Genomic DNA, 15,846 nt, shown 5'->3' on the forward strand with positions numbered 1-15,846 from the left:
CATTCGGATGGTAGGGTCAGAATTTGGCGTAAACAACATGAAAGCATGGATCCATCCTGCCTTGTATCAACGGTTCAGGCTGGTGGTGGTGGTGGTGTCATGGTGTGGGGAATTTTTTCTGGGCACTCTTTGGGCCCCTTGGTACCAATTGAGCATCGTTGCAACGCCACAGCCTACCTGAGTATTGTTGCTGACCATGTCCATCCCTTTATGACCACAATGTACCCAACATCTGATGGCTACTTTCAGCAGGATAATGCGCCATGTCATAAAGCTCGAATCATCTCAGATTGGTTTCTTGAACATGACAATGAGTTTACTGTACTCAAATGGCCTCCTCAGTCACCAGATCTCAATCCAATAGAGCATCTTTGGGATGTGGTGGAACGGGAGATTCGCATCAGGGATGTGCAGCCGACAAATCTGCGCCAACTGTGTGATGCCATCATGTCAATATGGTCCAAAATCTCTGAGGAATGCTTCCAGCACCTTGTTGAATCTCTGCCACGAAGATTGAGGCAGTTCTGAAGGCAAAAGGGGGTCCAACCCCTTACTAGCATGGTGTACCTAATAAAGTGGCCAGTGAGTGTATATCTATATCCATAACTCCCAAAATCTAAAGTCCCATTCATGAGGTAGCTTAGGCTCTAATCTTTTATTGAACAAGTAATACCCAAATACGGGTTCGCTCAAACTGGCAAATTGCCAGCGTATACGAAGGAGCAATGCCGACTAGCGACTTGGAAAGAGAAAAAAAAATCGCTGCATGCTGCAATTGGCAGTGTATATCAGATGACGCACAACCATGCAAGTCTATGGGTGCATGCAAAACATTGGACTGAACTGGGATGTCATCTGTGTGCAGTCCGATATACGCTGATTCTCACAATGGAGAAGATTTAGTAATTAAGTGCTCCATCTTCTTCGCACCCGTGACCTGATTCTCGCATGAAAGAGAATTGGATCACAGTAAAATGACACTAGGGTCACGCTCGCAGCAGGATTTGAGTCAAGAGACATTTGAATATAACATCTGATTCTCTTGAATGAGAGAATCATCGGATTCTATATGCTAGTTTGAGCGAACCCTAACATCACAAAAATGCCCTACTGGACATAAGCATAGGCACTGTCCCCAACTGATATCAACTGCACTCATACATCAACTAGTTAATTCATTCAAGGTGTGGATTAATAACTCTTCAATTAATGCAACTAAAGCATACACTTCCACAACCCTAAAATTTCATTGTGTATATGTAGACTTGTTGGTTTAAATTTCTTATTTTCTAAGTTAAAGCTTCATTTTCCAGCAATGACATTTTATTTTTGCTCAGGTAACATGTAATGTGTTCATTTAAAAGAGTTGTCCTGGAAATTTATATTGATGGCCTATACTTGGGATAGGCCAGAAATAGCTGATCAATGGCTGTGCAACACTCGGCACTCACGCCGATCAGCTGTTCCCAAAGTCAGTGGTATGAGGATGTGCGGAGTTGCAAAACTGCACATCACAGCTCTGTCAACTGCATAGTGGTCATTGCCAGGTACTGCACATCCTCCCCCTCAATTCAAATACCAGCTCTGCAATTTAGCCCAACATGATCCTGCTGGCACCTGGAACAGCTCATCGGCTAACGATAGGCCATCAATATAAAAGTCCAGGACAACTTCTTTAAGGTGACAGCAATGTATAATTCTGCTGTTAGACTTATATCAAACAAGAATAATGTATATACACATTCATCAACATTGCAATTACAGTACTGAGAATTGTCATGAAATTGTTATTGTCATGAAATCACAGGATCAACAAACATGTTAAAGGGAACCTGACAGCAGTATTGTGCACAGTAACCCACAGACAGTGTCACGTCGGCGCCGTTATGTCATGCCACCGCTGTATACTCACCTGGCCTCTGCTGCCCCACCATTCGGCCCCTTCTGACAGGTCAGCGGCCGACGGCATCTCTGCATGCAATGCGCATGCGCCGTAGGCCGCCTCTCAATCTCTTACTATTTCTGTTCTACTGGTTTCAGGGCAGAGACGTGGGTCCGAGGTGGCCTACGTGGATTAGGGCTCGGCAGGTAACTTCATCCGGCGTGAAGAGGTGAACAAATGCCAAATTCCCGTGGTTACCCTATGTAATCCTCACCTGATTGCGGCAGTGGATGACAGACCGCTACTGGAGACCGTCACCTTGGTCACTGAGGAGGTGAAGTTGCAAGTCGGAGCCTTACATCGAGAGAAGATAGCTTTTTACGTTTTGCCAAAACTCTCCCATGCGATTCTACTCGGTCTTCCCTGGTTAAGGACTCATAAGCCTGTCCTTGACTGGTCTTTGGGGGAGGTACTTCGCTGGGGGCACCTGTACCAAGCTTGCTGCCTGACTCCTGTCCGTCTTGCTGCTGCTCCCCGGCCACCCCCTGACCTGGCGGGCCTTCCTTCAGCCTACAGCTCCTATGCAGACGTCTTTGATAAGAGGGAAGCGGAGGTTCTTCCTCCACAATGGCCTTTTGACTGCCCAATTGAGCTTATCCCCGGTTCAACCCCCCTAGGGGCAGAATCTACCCTCTGTCTCCCGCGGAGACCTCAGCCATGTCAGAGTACGTCTGAGAGAACCTCGCCAAAGGCTTTATACGGAAATCCTCCTTGCCCGCGGGAACCGGGTTTCTCTTCATCAAGAAAAAGGATGGATCTCTATGGCCGTGCATTGACTATAGGGGCTTGAATGAGATTACCATCAAGGACGGGTATCCTCTTCCACTTATTCCGGAATTGTTTGACAGTCTCAGAGGGGCCCAGGTCTTCTCCAAGTTAGACCTTAGGGGAGCCTATAATCTGATCTGTATCTGCACAGGTGACAAGTGGAAGACTGCCTTCAACACTCGAGACGGCCATTACGAGTACCTGGTCATGCCCTTTGGTCTCTGCAATGCTCCTGTGGTGTTTCAAGAGTTCGTCAACGAGATCTTCTGGGACCTCTTGTACTCCTGTGTGGCCGTGTACTTGGATGACATCCTCGTCTTCTCACCGGATCTCTCATCCCACAGGAAGTGTTCGCCTGGTGTTACAGCGTCTTTGGGAGAATCACCTATATGCTAAGATAGAGAAATGTCTCTTTGAACAAACCTCTCTGCTGTTTCTGGTTTACATTATCTCCGATGCTGGATAAAGGATGGACCCCGAGAAACTGACTGCTGTCCTCAAGTGGCCTCGTCCCGTTGGAGTAAAAGCGATACAATGGTTTCTCGGATTTGCCAATTATTACAGGCAATTTATTCCTCACTTTTCCGCAATAACCAAACCTATTTGCGCTCTCACCCAAAAGGGGACATCTCCCAATTCTTGGACTAAAGAGGCAGATGAGTCCTTTCAGACTCTAAAATGGGCTTTCTTCGTGGCTCCGGTGTTGCACCGACCTGAAAGCAACCAACCCTTTGTGCTTGAGGTGGACGCTTCCTCAACGGGTGCTGGGGCAGTACTGTCCCAGAGATCTGCTTCCGGTCGTCTGCATCCTTGTGGCTTTCTCTCCATCCGAGTGCAACTACTTGATCGGCAACCGTGAACTGTTGGCCATAAAATTGGCCCTGGAAGAATGGTGTCATCTCCTGGAGGGGGCTGTCCATTCCTTTGTATTCTTCTCTGACCACAAAAACTTGGCCTATCTCCAGTCTGCCCAGAGACTTAATCCTCGTCAGGCCAGATGGTCCCTATTTTTTGCCCGATTTGATTTCGAGCTCCGTTTTTGCCCCAGCAACAAGAACACCAAAGCCGACACCCTATCCAGGGTCTTCCAGCCAATTGAGACAGTGGAGGAACCTTCGCACATTATTGAACCCACTAGAATCATCACTGTGGCTCAAGTGAACTGGCTTTCTGCTTTCTCCACCCCCAGGCAAGACCCTTGAGCCAGAAAATCTCAAGAAGAAGGTCCATCTGTGGGGTCACTCCTTCAGTCTGGCCGGCCATGCCAGAACCAAGAAGATGCTTGCCCTTATCGCACGTCACTACTGGTAGCCTACGCTTCGCCAAGATGTGCTTGATTTTGTGGCCTCTTGTCCCTCCTGTGCTAAGAACAAAGTGCCGCGACAACTTCCTTCAGGCTTATTGCTCCCGATGCCAGTCCCTGCCATTCCTTGGTAACACATTGCCATGGATTTCATCACCAGCTTACCCCATTCTTCCGGTTGTACAGTAATCCTGGTGGTGGTGGATCATTTCTCCAATATGGCCCACTTCATCGCTCTGTCCGGTCTTCCCTCGGCTCCTGAGTTGGCCAGAGTTTTTATGCATCAGATCTTCAGACTCCATGGACTACCTCAACATATTGTGTCTGACCGAGGGGTTCAGTTCACCTCCAAGTTCTGGCGGGCACTTTGTAAGCTCATGAACGTTTCCCTCAACTTCACCTCTGCTTACCATCCGCAGTCCAACGGGCAGTTGGAGCGTACCAACCAGACATTGACTGGGTATCTACATCATTTCTCCAGTACCCACCAAAACGACAGGGTTGACCTACTTCTTTGGGCAGAGTTCACCTACAACAACCATACTGGCGAATCCTCAGCCAAGTCTCCATTTTTCATTGTGTTTGGCAGACATCCTGGTGTTCCCCTTTCGGTATATCCTGCCTCTGAAGTACCAGCGGCCAACGCCTTGTCCTCAGAATTTTACAAGATCTGGGCCAAGACCAAGACGTCACTCAAGAAGGCCGCTGACTGGATGAAAGATTATGCTGACAAGAAGAGATTGGATCTTCCACCGTATTGTACTGGGGACAAAGTCTGGCTCTTGTCCAAATTTATCTGGTTGAAACTGCCCTCTTGCAAGCTGGGCCCGCAGTACATTGGGCCGTTTGGAAAACTTGGACGTGTCAATGAAGTCGCCTACAAATTGAGGTTGCCTGCTTTGCTCCGGGTACCAAACACCTTCCACATCTCTCTCCTGAAACCTGTGGTACTGTACCATTTCCACCCCGTATCTGATCCTGTTTCTCAGCCAGTTGGTACCGATAATACCTTTGAGGTGGAGGATATCATCGCCATGAAAAAGGTTAGAGGTAGGACCTTTTTTCTTATTGACTGGAAGGGCTTTGGTCCTGAGAAGAGGTCCTGGGAACCCCGGGAGAATATCAATGCATTTTTTTCTAATCAGGGGAAGGCGGCTTAAGGGAGGGGGTACTGTCATACCGCCGCTGTATACTCACCTGACCTTTGCTCCCGCGGTGCAGCACTCCACCATTTGGCAGCCGTGGTGGCCCCTTCTGACAGGTCAGTGGCCGATGGCATCTCTGCATGCAATGCGCATGCGCCATAGGCCGCGGCCACGCCTCCCTCCTGTCACTTGTGCTCCGGCGGTGCCCTGAGCCAGAAGCACCACCGGACCAATGGCAGACCAGGAAGGGTATATCAGGCCGCCCTCCTTTGATGGAGGCGCCTGATCTTCATATTTGATAGCACACTGGGCCCCTGTTCCATTGTACACTCGATTGTCTCCTGCAGTCCTGCCTTTCGTGTTCCTATCCCATCCTGCCATCTGTACTCCAGTCCTGCACTCCTACTCCAGTCCTGCCTTCTGTGTTCCTGCTCCGTCCTGCTGTCTGTACTCCAGTCCCGCAGTCCTACTCCGGTGTTCCTGTCCCGTCCTACCATCGGTACTCCAGTCCTGCAGTCCTACTCCTGTCCTGCCTTCCGTGTTCCTGCTCCGTCCTGCTGTCTGTGCTCTACTAACAACATTACTACTCCGATGTCCGTGCTCTGACCTGCCATCTGTGCTACAGTCCTACAATCCTACTCTGGTCCTGTCTTCTTCAGTCTCGTGGTCCTACTCCAGTCCGTTCTGAGCCACGCCTCTCGGTACCAGCTATCGTGGTACCCGAACCCCTGGGCCTGCTCCTAACGATCCCTGTATAGGGGTTGGCTCCACCTGGTGGCTCGCCCGGGGTCCCCTCGGTGCCACGATCCAGAGGGTCCACTCCTGGAGATTTTCCTCACCTGACCGTCTGCGGTAACACGTTACACTGATTAATATGATACCTTTGCTGATGAAATCCGTCTTGTGGTTGTTGTTTAATCATTATTTTCAGTTTTGAGTTAATGTGATTCTCGTGCTCCAGGGTGAGAGTCTTCATGTGGGGCTCTGATTAGCTATTCATAATGCAGCCTGCTGTCAAGTTACTGATGCCTCACTGACTTGCCCCCTAGTTTACATAATTAATATATGTACATACTGCAAGAAAACCATCTGCGGGCAAGTGCTGGCTGTGCGCTGCAACATAATCACGTTTTTTAATGTGTTGTTTATAAATGTAGTTGAGGTTATCCTCAGGAGTATAAAAAAGCAAACAATGTTTTGCAATAGCAGCTATCAGATCACCTGTATATACACCGATAGCTGTTGCTGCGCAGGTGCGATGGGAGCTATTTTAAAATTGATATATTTTTTTTAATACTGCTCAGGATAACCTCAACCACATTAATTAACAGCCCAGTAAACGTGATTATACTGCAGTTCAGGTGTAAGGGCTGGCACCTGCCTGAAGAAGGATTTTTTTTATATCTGTACCGTGATATTTGTATGCAGTCATCTATATCATCTGCAAAGGGGGTTTTACAGTATGAGTTGTATGTGCAGCTTGTGATTGTCATTTTAACGAATTACAATAAATGTTAAAATTTAGGTCCTGTATTTTCTGCTAGCTTTTTCTAGGATGTCTTTTTAAACTATTCTATGCTGGTTCTCTTTTTTTCTACATCTTAATTATTAACCTGCAGATTAACCCATATCAGCAGGTTTTAATAGCATTTTTTTCTGGTGACAGTTTCTCTTCACGGCTAAGTTTACACTGGGCACTTTTGCTGCAATTTTTTGGATGTGTCTGTTTATGCTAATTAGAAAAAACACGGCACTCAGTGTGGAGGGAGGTGCACAAGTCGGGTATCCAGCCAACTAACAATGTAGTACAAAAATTTGGCACTCAAAAGAAAAATTGATTTGACCGTTCCTTTATTGTAAAAGGCCTCCAGTTAAATATACTTCTTTTACTTCTTTAAACGTTTTCGGTCATACAATTGACCTTCATCAGAAACAGAATTTTTTCACAGTTGGTTTTAACTGAGAGGAACTGTAATGGAAAATTCCATATATTATTATTAAAGAACCGCTGTCATAAGTAGGCACTATTCAGTACTGGGTATATTCATTAATAATGTGGAGAAACAGATGTCTGGGAAGCAGCAGCTACTCAGGATGAAAGGACACCATTCATGTAGGAAATCACCAGACCCACGGGTTTGACACCTTGGGTTATACAGGGACTGGTAGATCCAATAATTGGTGTGGGTGTCCAGAAATTTGTACTGTAATATATTCAGGAAACTATCCTGTATTGTTTGTGACAGGCATGAATGTCCACAACTGGGTGCTGTGATTCTCCAAATGGTCTGTCCTGCCCAGGGAGGCAAGTGTGTCACAGGGAGAGTGAATGCGCTGTTCAGGAGAAGCACTGAGGGTGCAGAGGAATAGCACATGGTCTGGGGCTGGTCTCTCATACCAGCAGCACATGTGTCCAGCCACAGACAAAGAGCTATTCCTCTGCACCCTCAGTGCTTCTCCTGAACAGTGCGTTCACTCTCCCTGTGACACACTTGCCTCCCTGGGCAGGACAGACCATTTGGAGAATCACAGCACCCAGTTGTGGACATTCATGCCTGTCACAAACAATACAGGATAGTTTCCTGAATATATTACAGTATAAATTTCTGGACACCAACACCAATTATTGGATCTACCGGTCCCAAGGTGTCAAACCTGTGGGTCTGGTGATTTCCCACATGAATATTGTCCTTTCATCCTCAGTAGCTGCTGCTTCCGAGACGTCTTTTTCTCCACATTATTAATGAATATACCCAGTACTGAATAGTGCCTACTTATGACAGCGGTTCTTTAATAATAATATATGGAATTTTCCACTACAGTTCCTCTCAGTTAAAACCAACTGTGAAAAAATTCTGTTTCTGATGAAGGTCAATTGTATGACCGAAAACGTTTAAAGAAGTAAAAGAAGTATATTTAACTGGATGCCTTTTACAATAAAGGAACTGTCAAATCAATTTTACTTTTGAGTGCCAAGTTTTTGTACTACATTGTTTATGCTAATTATCAGCTGGTTTTCACAGTACCAGAAAAACCTATGAGATTTAAGAAATCTCATGCACACTCATGTATGTCATCAGTATTTTGTGCATTGCATGGTTTTTGGACATAGAGTATGTCACTTCTTTAAGGATTTTTTCAGTGTTTTTCACCCATTGAATTGATAAAAAAAATCGCATGAAAAAATGCACCAAAAATGCCACCAAAACTTGCATTTTTGCTGCAGCTTCATTCATGCCAAGCATTCAGATTTTGCTGCAGAGCAAAACAGCAAAAACGCCCATTGTGAACTTAGCCTATGTCTATTTCAAACACAAAGTATAACTAGGGACAATTTGCAGAGAAAAACTTCGCTGTGCCTCAAATTTCAAGTGAATTTCTAAGTTCCATAAGTTGTTAGATCTGTTCATAAGTGTTCAACATGTGAAACGAAGAAAATCGCATATGGAATGATTATGTATTGATCCCTGGAATTGTAAACAGATTGAAATCCAAGCAGTGTGTATATTATACACTGTTAAAATGACCCATATTAGATTTCCTTTTTAATCAAGAAAACCACTTTAAATCAATAGTTCCCTTGAACCCCTTTCTGACATTAGACATAATATTCCATCCATGTGCCCTGGGCCAATTTGACCATAGATGGAATATTACATCATTGCGATCGGCTGCGCACGCGGGGGGTGCAGCCAATCGCGGCCGGGTGTCAGCTGATTCTCACAGCTGACACCTGGCATTGAATGCCAGGAGAAGTCAGAGACCGCTCTCAGCACTAAATTCCTGAAATACTATGATCAAACAAGATCGCAGCATTCCAAAAGCCGGTATAGGGGCTTTGCAACGGAGACCCCGTGGCGTGATGCGGGTCCCAATCATTGCCATGGTGAGCGGATGTCATGATGACATCTGGCTGACCAGAGCTAGGAAACTTGCTGGTAATGGGCAGTGCATGATCAGCAAGTCTCCCTGTGTCAGAGCAGCACTGACAGCTTCTATAGTATGCAGATGCTGCTTCATCTGCATACTATAGAAGCAATTAACCTGCAAAAAATGATTGTCCCATAGTGGGACTAAGTAAAAAAGTTAGGTAAAAGTAAAAACTAATTTTTTAAATAATTTTAAAAATATTTATAAAAATAAAAAATAATAACAAAATCAATATATATTCTATCAATAAATATTTGAATGAAAAAAATCTAAACAATAAAAGTACACATATTTGGTATCGTCGCATTCGCAACGACCCGAACTATAAACCTGTCATACTAGTTAACCCCTTTCATGAACACTGTAAAAAAAAACAAGGCAACAATCAATGCTTGATCATCATACCGCCGAACAAAAAGTGGAATAATACATGGTCAAAAAGACGGATATTAATAATTATGGTACCGCCGAAAATGTCATCTTGTCCAGCAAAAAATCAGCTGCCATACAGTGTCATCAGCAAAAACATAAAAAAGTTATAGCTGAAAGTTATAGCTGTCAGAATAAACTGATGCAAAAACAATTATTTTATTTTGTTATATCATAAAAATGATATAAATGAGGTATTGCTGTATTCGAACTGACCCGAACAATAAGTCTACCTTATTAATTTTACCACATCTGGAATGGTACAAACACCCCCCCCAAAGAAATACATGAATTGCTGGTTTTTGCTCATTCTGCCTCCCAAAAATCGGAATGGAAAGCGATCCATTCTTTCACACATCCTGATATTTCCAATACCGAATATGTCGTTGTCCGCATGTGTAATATGTGTGGCAACCATGTGCTGCATCTGTACTACACGGACGGGCGCCAGGGAAGAATCGTTGCAGTAAGTACTGTTCCCTGGTGCTGGGTGCTGAATATGGCTTTCATCATTTTCCCCTGCTCTGCTGGCAATCGGTGTAAGCAGAGAAGAATGAAGATAGTTACATTTAAGTGATAAAAGATACAACAGGCTGCGGCTGATGGAACTATAACTCCCATCAGCCTTCCCCTGCTTCTGCTAATAACAGTGACAGCAGGAGCAGTTGATAGGGGTGTTCATCAGCGGCCGCCTGTGCTATAAATACATAAATAAATTAAAAAAAACAGTGTTGTTCCTCTGTATTTTTTATAACCAGCCAGGCAAAACTCCCAGCTGTCAGCTTCAGCAAGGTTGGTTGTTAGGAATAGAGGGGTCCCCACGCTCTTTTTTAAAAATTATTTAAATAAATAATTTTAAAAAATGGTGTGGGGTAACCCCTATTTTTGACCACCAGCCTTGCTAAAACTCACAGCTGGAGCTGACATTCTCAGGCTGGTAAGGTGACATTTATATAGGCCTCCTTGCCTAAAAATAGTAGCCCGCAGCTGCCCAGAAAAGGCGCATCTATAAGAAATAAACAGTAGTTTTCTCCCACATATTGGGTATCAGCAGACTCAGGACAAATTGGACACCAATTTTTGGGGTCCAATTTCTCCTGTTATCATTGGGAAAATAAAAAATTGGGGACTAAAAGATCATTTTTGTGGGAAAAAAAATGATTATTTTATTTTCACAGCCGGGCGTTATAAACATTAGTGAAAGACCTGGAGTGCTCACCACACATATAGATAAGTACCTTGAGGGGTCTATTTTCTAAAATGGGGTCACTTGTGGGGGATTTCCACTGTTTAGACACATCAGGGGCTCTCCAAATGCGACATGATGCCCGTAGACCATTCCATCAAAGTCCGCATTCCAAAATGTCACTACATCCCTTCCAGACTACAATGTGTGCCCAAACAGTAGTTTTCTTAAACATTTGGGGTATCAGCGAACTCAGGACAAATTAGACAACTTTTGGGGTCCAATTTCTCCTATTACCCTTGGGAAAATTAAAAATTGGAGACTAAAATATCATATTTGTGGCAAAAAAATAAAAAATTATATATTCACGGCCGGGCGTTATAAACTTTAGTGAAAGACCTGAGGGTTAAAAGTGCTCACCACACATCTAGCTAAGTTCCTTGGGGATCTAGTTTACATCATTTGTGGGGGGTTTCCACTGTTTAGGCACATCAGGGGCTATACAAACGTGACATGTCATCCAATCTTTTTTCCAGCCAATTTTGGGTTGAAAAAGTAAAACGGCGCTCCTTTCATTTCGAGCTCTGCCATGCGCCCAAACAGTAGTTTACCCCCACATATGAGGTATCAGTGTACTCAGGACAAATTGATAAACAACCATTTGGGTCCAATTTGTCCTGTTACCATTGGAAAAATAAAAAAATAATTTTTGTGAAAAAAATATGATTTTTCATTTTTACAGCTCTACGTTACAAAACTTCTGCGAACCACTTGGGGATTCAAAGTGCTCACCACACATCTAGATAGGTTCCTTAGTTGGTCTAGTTTCCAAAAAGGTGTCACTTGTGGGGTTTCCGATCTTAATTCCAGCCAATTTTGTGCTGAAAAAGTAAACCGGCTCTCTTTCCCTTCTGAGCTCTGCCATGCGCCCAAAACAGTGGTTTACCCCCACATATGGGGCATCAGCATACTCAGGACAAATTGCACAACAGCATTTGTGGTCCAATTTCTCCTGTTATCCTTTGAAAAATAAAAATTTGGGGATGAAAAGATAATTTTTGTGAAAAAAATATGATTTTTTATGTTTACGGCTCAACGTTATAAACTTCTTTGAAGCACTTGGGGGTCCAAAGTGCTCACTACACATCTATATAAGTTCCTGAGGGGTCTACTTTCCTAAATCGTGTCAATTGTGTGGCATTTTTACTGTTTGGGTACATCAAGGGCTCTCTAAACGTGGCATGGTGTCCAATCTCAATTCCAGCCAATTTTGCATTGAAAAGTCAAACAGCTCTGCCATGTGCCCAAACAGAGGTTTACCCCCACAAATGGGGTATCAGCGTACTTATAATAAATTGCACAATAACTTTTGAGGTCCAAATTTTCCTGTTACCCTTGGAAAAATAAAAAAATTGGATCTGAATTAAATTTTTTGTTAAATGTTCATTTTTTTAAACATTCCAAAAATTCCTGTGAAGCACCTTAAGGGTTAATAAACTTCTTCAATGTGGTTATGAGCACCTTCAGGGGTGCAGTTTTTAGAATGGTGTCACTTTTAGGTATTTTCTCTTATATAGACCCCTCAAAGTGACTTCAAATGTGATGTGGTCCCTAAAAAAATGTTGTAAAAATGAGAAATCGTAGTTTATCTTTTAACCCTTATAACTTCCTAACAAAAAAATGGTTCAAAAATTGTGCTGATGTAAAAGAAACATGAGGGAAATGTTACTTATTAAGTATTTTATGTGACATATCTCTGTGATTTAAGGGCATGAAAATTCTAAGTTGGAAAATTGCAAAATTTTCAACATTTTCGCCAAATTTCCATATTTTGTCACAAATAAGCGTAAGTCATGTCAAATAAATTTTACCACTATCACAAAGTACAATATGTGACGAGAAAACAATGTCAGAATCACCGGGATCCATTGGAAGCGTTCCAAAGTTATTTCCTCATAAAGTGTCAGTTTTCAGACTTGCAAAAATTGGCCTGGTCATTAACATGCAAACTGCCCTTAGGGGTAAAAAGGTTAAATACTAGAATTAGAATTCGATTTGAGAGGAATGCTTCTGGCAATCATTGTCCAGGTTGGTGTTCTTGAGGACAATAAGTGCACAACTTTCCCTGGCACAGTGCTTAATGCGCCTGCCTGGTGTGACATCATCTCTGCATCGTGCGGCACACAGGTGATGTCTTACCTGTCTAATCATAAGCCAAGCCTAAGGGTACCGTTACACCTAGCGATGCGGTCAGGATCACTGGTGCATCGCTAGGTGGTCGCTAGTGAGCTGCCAAACAGGCAGATCTCACCAGCGACATCGCTTGGGTCAGGGGTCGCTACTTACCTGTCAGACGCAGCGATCCTGCGTCCTCCCGCCCGGCTGCACGCCTCGCTCGTCGGCGCACAGGAAGCGCAGCAGGAAGTGGCCGACGAGAAATGGTCCTGGAGCTTCTCGCGCGACCAACGATAACCAGCGGGGGAGCCAGTCGGAGGTAAGTATCACATGCAGCGATATCGCTGCAACGTCACAAAATCGGTGACTTTACAGCGATATTGCTAGCGATATCGCAGTGTGTAACGGGGGCTTAAGATCCTGATGGGCAAGTCATTTCATGCAGCTCCAGTCCAGAGAGCATTGATGTGGACCAGAGTTGCACGAAGCAATTCGCTCATCTTTACTTAGCATATTTAAGTCTGAAGTCACACATGCAATTTTTATTGAAAGTTTTCATGCAGTTTTTGGAGCGAAATGGAGCAGTTGAACCAAAGAAAAGTGGAATATAAATTCGAGTTCACTCATGTTGGATCCAATTCTTAAATCTTGTATTTGTCATTTTAGCCTAATTCTGTGAATAGAACAGCATATTTTAGAATGAATGAGGAGAAAAACATGGCTGTTTATATTAGCAGTATTTATCCCAAGCTGTGACATACCACCAGCTATGTAGACAGCACTGTGGACTGCCCGAGGAAACAGTTTCCCATGAGGAAATATTTTCAATTCTGAGCAGTCCATGGGTAGTCTGGCTCACCCACGCCCAATTCTTCCTGCATGGCTCATACATTGCTCCTGTGTCTACATTGCCATAACTTGTTTAGACAGAAATAAAATTTTGCGCACTCATAATTAGATCACAGTTTGATATAAACTTTATGCTGATTTTGAATCCCAGTTTGTGCAAACGTAATTAAAATTCATTCAGTAACCCATGAAAACAGCTGTTGCTGAAAAAAAACCGCTCTTTCCATTTAAACAATGGAAGTTTTAGAACAAAATGTTAAGCGGCTTCTTAATTACTGCATTTGTTTGTATTTGTTTTACTGATGAGTAAGCAACAGTTGTTTTCTCCTACTGACAAATGAATTATGAACGAGATTATGAAATAAGATTGCCTTGTTTCCTAAACATAGTATCTCCCGTTATGTGATTGAGATGTTTCGGCAAGGATGCATTAGCCGCTATCTCTTACGGCCTGTATCTTTCCATCTCGTCAGGCAAAATAACCCTGTATCCAGAACGAACATATTTTATATTAGATGCACATTTTTATAATCATAGACATGAACAGAAGATTATGCAGCATACCTCCATGCTCTGGGAATATGGGTCTTTGGGGTCACAGAGTGAAGTAGATATTCTGTGGTTGCCAGGGTAACAGCGTTGGCTCATATTATGGGGTACTGGAAAGGTCTGACGAATAATTGTTAGCCTTCCAATTGACCTTCTGACTAGGTCCTGCACATCCAAGTCATTGATCTCCTGTCATAATTAAGAAAACAGTAAGGCAATGTTCAAAGTTGATACAATATATGCAAACATAAAACATCTAGTCATCTATAACGATTTAACGCTATAATGAAATAAAGGGAATGCATATAACATGCGCGGCTAATCTTGTTTACTGTCTCTTAGAGAGTCGTTTTTGGCATAAAGACTTAAAAGCCTCTCTTGGGATTAAACCCCATCGGACTAAATCATGTTTCTCCTTTGCTTTTTCGAGTGTAAAGAGCATAAATAAAAATAGGTCAGTGGCAACAGGGAGCGTATTAAAATATTAACATATTATAAAAAATACAGCAATTTATGACGTGCTCTGAGCTCTTCAGGCACGTAAAATGGAACAAAGACTATCTGTTTACATATATTACAAATGATGTCCTCATTATGTTCTAAAGCTAAATGAAAATCATATTATAAGGAACAAATGGCATCCGAGGACTTACAAGGTAAAACAATTACCCAGAACAGAGTGGGAACAGTTGATAGAGGAAAGGATGAATTAATCATAGCAAAATCATTAATGGGCATTTTCTGAATTAACTCCGTCCCACTTACAGACTCATAGAAACCTATACATTATACAGTGGGGAAAAAAAGTATTTAGTCAGTCAGCAATAGTGCAAGTTCCACCACTTAAAAAGATGAGAGGCGTCTGTAATTTACATCATAGGTAGACCTCAACTATGGGAGACAAACTGAGAAAAAAAAATCCAGAAAATCACATTGTCTGTTTTTTTTTCATTTTATTTGCATATTATGGTGGAAAATAAGTATTTGGTCAGAAACAAGCAATCAAGATTTCTGGCTCTCACAGACCTGTAACTTCTTCTTTAAGAGTCTCCTCTTTCCTCCACTCATTACCTGTAGTAATGGCACCTGTTTAAACTTGTTATCAGTATAAAAAGACACCTGTGCACACCCTCAAACAGTCTGACTCCAAACTCCACTATGGTGAAGACCAAAGAGCTGTCAAAGGACACCAGAAACAAAATAGTAGCCCTGCACCAGGCTGGGAAGACTGAATCTGCAATAGCCAACCAGCTTGGAGTGAAGAAATCAACTGTGGGAGCAATAATTAGAAAATGGAAGACATACAACACCACTGATAATCTCCCTCGATCTCGTGCTCCACGCAAAATCCCACCCCGTGGGGTCAGAATGATCACAAGAACGGTGAGCAAAAATCCCAGAACCACGCGGGGGGACCTAGTGAATGAACTGCAGAGAGCTGGGACCAATGTAACAAGGCCTACCATAAGTAACACACTACGCCACCATGGACTCAGATCCTGCAGTGCCAGACGTGTCCCACTGCTTAAGCCTGTACATGTCCGGGCCCGTCTGAAGTTTGCTAGAGAGC

The 15,846-nt window shown here is 43.4% G+C and overlaps 1 protein-coding gene across 1 annotated transcript in view; it reads right to left on the bottom strand.

The window, feature by feature from the left end:
* Positions 1-15,846, bottom strand: part of GRID2 (glutamate ionotropic receptor delta type subunit 2) — a 2,095,611-nt gene that overhangs the window by 901,391 nt on the left and 1,178,374 nt on the right. The window contains exon 6 of the mRNA XM_073590055.1: positions 14,292-14,465. Within this exon, the coding sequence (XP_073446156.1) occupies positions 14,292-14,465 (174 nt within the window). The remainder of the gene's footprint in view (positions 1-14,291; positions 14,466-15,846) is intronic.

This window comes from Dendrobates tinctorius, unplaced genomic scaffold, assembly GCF_039654945.1.
Source record: "Dendrobates tinctorius isolate UK_male_01 unplaced genomic scaffold, ASM3965494v1 ptg000011l, whole genome shotgun sequence".
Taxonomy (NCBI): domain Eukaryota; kingdom Metazoa; phylum Chordata; class Amphibia; order Anura; family Dendrobatidae; genus Dendrobates; species Dendrobates tinctorius.